We start from the raw sequence: 2,040 nt of genomic DNA on the forward strand, positions 1-2,040 counted from the left end.
AGAGAGATATAATATATATATATATATATATATATATATATATATATATATATATATATATAAATCAATAGTTATTTACTGGACAGCTCACATCCCTGGTCTCCCCACTTGACACTCAATAGTGTCACTGAGAATGTGACATTGCTTAAATATGTATGGACTTTTTAAAATATTATAGCCTATATTAGTTCAAGTCGACTATTATGTCATATTTGTGTGCATGACAGCAGTAGCCAGTTGCAACAAGGCCCTTAAGTTAGTAAAACCCTCAAATAATAACTAAGGGTGGAGTAACTTGACTGATCAACTTTAAAGATGTTTGTTACAAGTGGGGGTTGGTTACCATTACGTTTTTACAGTACAGACTTTGACTTTCCAAAAGTAAATATAAGCCTACCCCTGAGAAATGTCCACTAGAGTAAAACGTTTGACAAGCGGCCTCTACTAGTTTTAGAAAAATAATATTTCGAAATGAGAATGACACAAACATGAGAAAGTGTTAACCGAAACCCCAGAAAAGCTGTAAGATCACCGCAATACTTGAGACTGAAAGACTGCTGAAAAGACTACCTTCTCTTGGCTAAGTAGGCCTATAGACAACTTACATTATGTGTTTTATTTTGTTTAGTTGATATCGGAAAATAGCCTGTATGAAACTCACCCGAATCCTCTTGATAGTTCGAAGCCATATTCATAAGTGAAACACGACCTATACTCTTTCGGTTTCATTTTCTCGTAAACATAACTGCATATGCTGCAGGCGATGCAGCTACGTTTTTGTAAAAGTTTTTTTTGACGAATTAGTATATTATTCATAAGGAATTTAGTCCATGATAATTTGAACTAAAAACTTTTTAACTCCGTAATACAGCAGTATAAATAATTAATTTATTTCAAGTAGCCTAGTCATTTAAGCACTGGCGCCATCAGTGGGCAGAACCCGTTAAATGCAAGCGCATTTCTAAACTTGGTCATTAGTCTACTTTTTTATTTTTTTTTGGTCTCACAAGCAAATATCTGAAATAAATTGGAATGTAAGGAATACATTTATGTCATTTTTTTTTAATGTTTAATAACAATCTCAAAGCATATAGGCCTACTGTACGTTCATGTTGTAATGACAGTTTAATTGAAAGTATCACAGCGCAGTTTAAATTTTTATTTTTTTTATTAAAGGTCCATGAGAGGCGGTGATGATGGGTATTAGCCTACTTATAAATTGTAGTCTGTTACTGATTCAAAATTACATGACAAAACTTACTAGTTACATTAAACATTTTAGTTAATATAATCGGACTACATTTTGATTACTTATGTCCACCTAACTTATTTATCACATTGATTTAAATAGGATAATCTTGTGCTATATTGATACAAAAATACAAAGAGAAAGAACATATATTCCATTCGTTGTTGTTAACAACATGAAATGCATTAAACATGAGCCTACACTCTAAAAAATGCTGGGTTGTTTCAACCCAACTTTGGGTCAAATATGGACTAACCCAACTTTTGGGTTAAAAATTTTATGTAAAAATGTAACCCAACGGTTGGGTTAGTCCATATTTGACCCAATGTTGGGTTGAAACAACCCAGCATTTTTTAGAGTGTATACATCAAGGTTTCCCAAACTGGGTTCCTGAAGGAACTGCAGGGGTTTCATCAGTTTAATGAAAAGCTAATAAATAATTAAATCATATAACTTAATCATAAAAATGTAAAAGTATGTAAATCATTTTACAAAATAACAACAATCAAACTAAAACACGTAGGCCTACTAAAAAAAGATGAAATAGCCTACTGTAAACTGCGAGACTGGGTTAATGTCAGACTCTGGGCCAGGTTTTGTGTGTGTCTTTGCTCCCTATGTGCTCCATCATCCAGTTTCTCTGTCTAGTGTTTTGAATTAATTGTGTTCCCAGGTGTTTCCTATGTTGATTGTCTTATGAGTTCCGGGTGTCCCTTGTCTTCCCCTCATCAGTTGCTGTGTATTTAAAGTGTGTTCTAGTTCTTGTCCTTCAGCCCCAGAGCTCGCTCCAG

General features: G+C 33.7%; 1 protein-coding gene across 1 annotated transcript in view; it reads right to left on the minus strand.

The window, feature by feature from the left end:
• Window positions 1–734, minus strand: part of LOC107567662 (zinc finger CCCH-type antiviral protein 1) — a 7,453-nt gene extending 6,719 nt beyond the window's left edge. Inside the window, exon 1 of the mRNA XM_016253371.1 lies at window positions 662–734. Coding sequence (XP_016108857.1) covers window positions 662–695 — 34 coding nt within the window. The 5' untranslated portion in view covers window positions 696–734. The remainder of the gene's footprint in view (window positions 1–661) is intronic.
• Between the last annotated feature and the right edge of the window lie 1,306 nt (window positions 735–2,040).

The sequence above is a fragment of the Sinocyclocheilus grahami genome, unplaced genomic scaffold, assembly GCF_001515645.1.
Source record: "Sinocyclocheilus grahami isolate Dianchi unplaced genomic scaffold, SAMN03320097.WGS_v1.1 scaffold1178.1, whole genome shotgun sequence".
Classification (NCBI taxonomy): domain Eukaryota; kingdom Metazoa; phylum Chordata; class Actinopteri; order Cypriniformes; family Cyprinidae; genus Sinocyclocheilus; species Sinocyclocheilus grahami.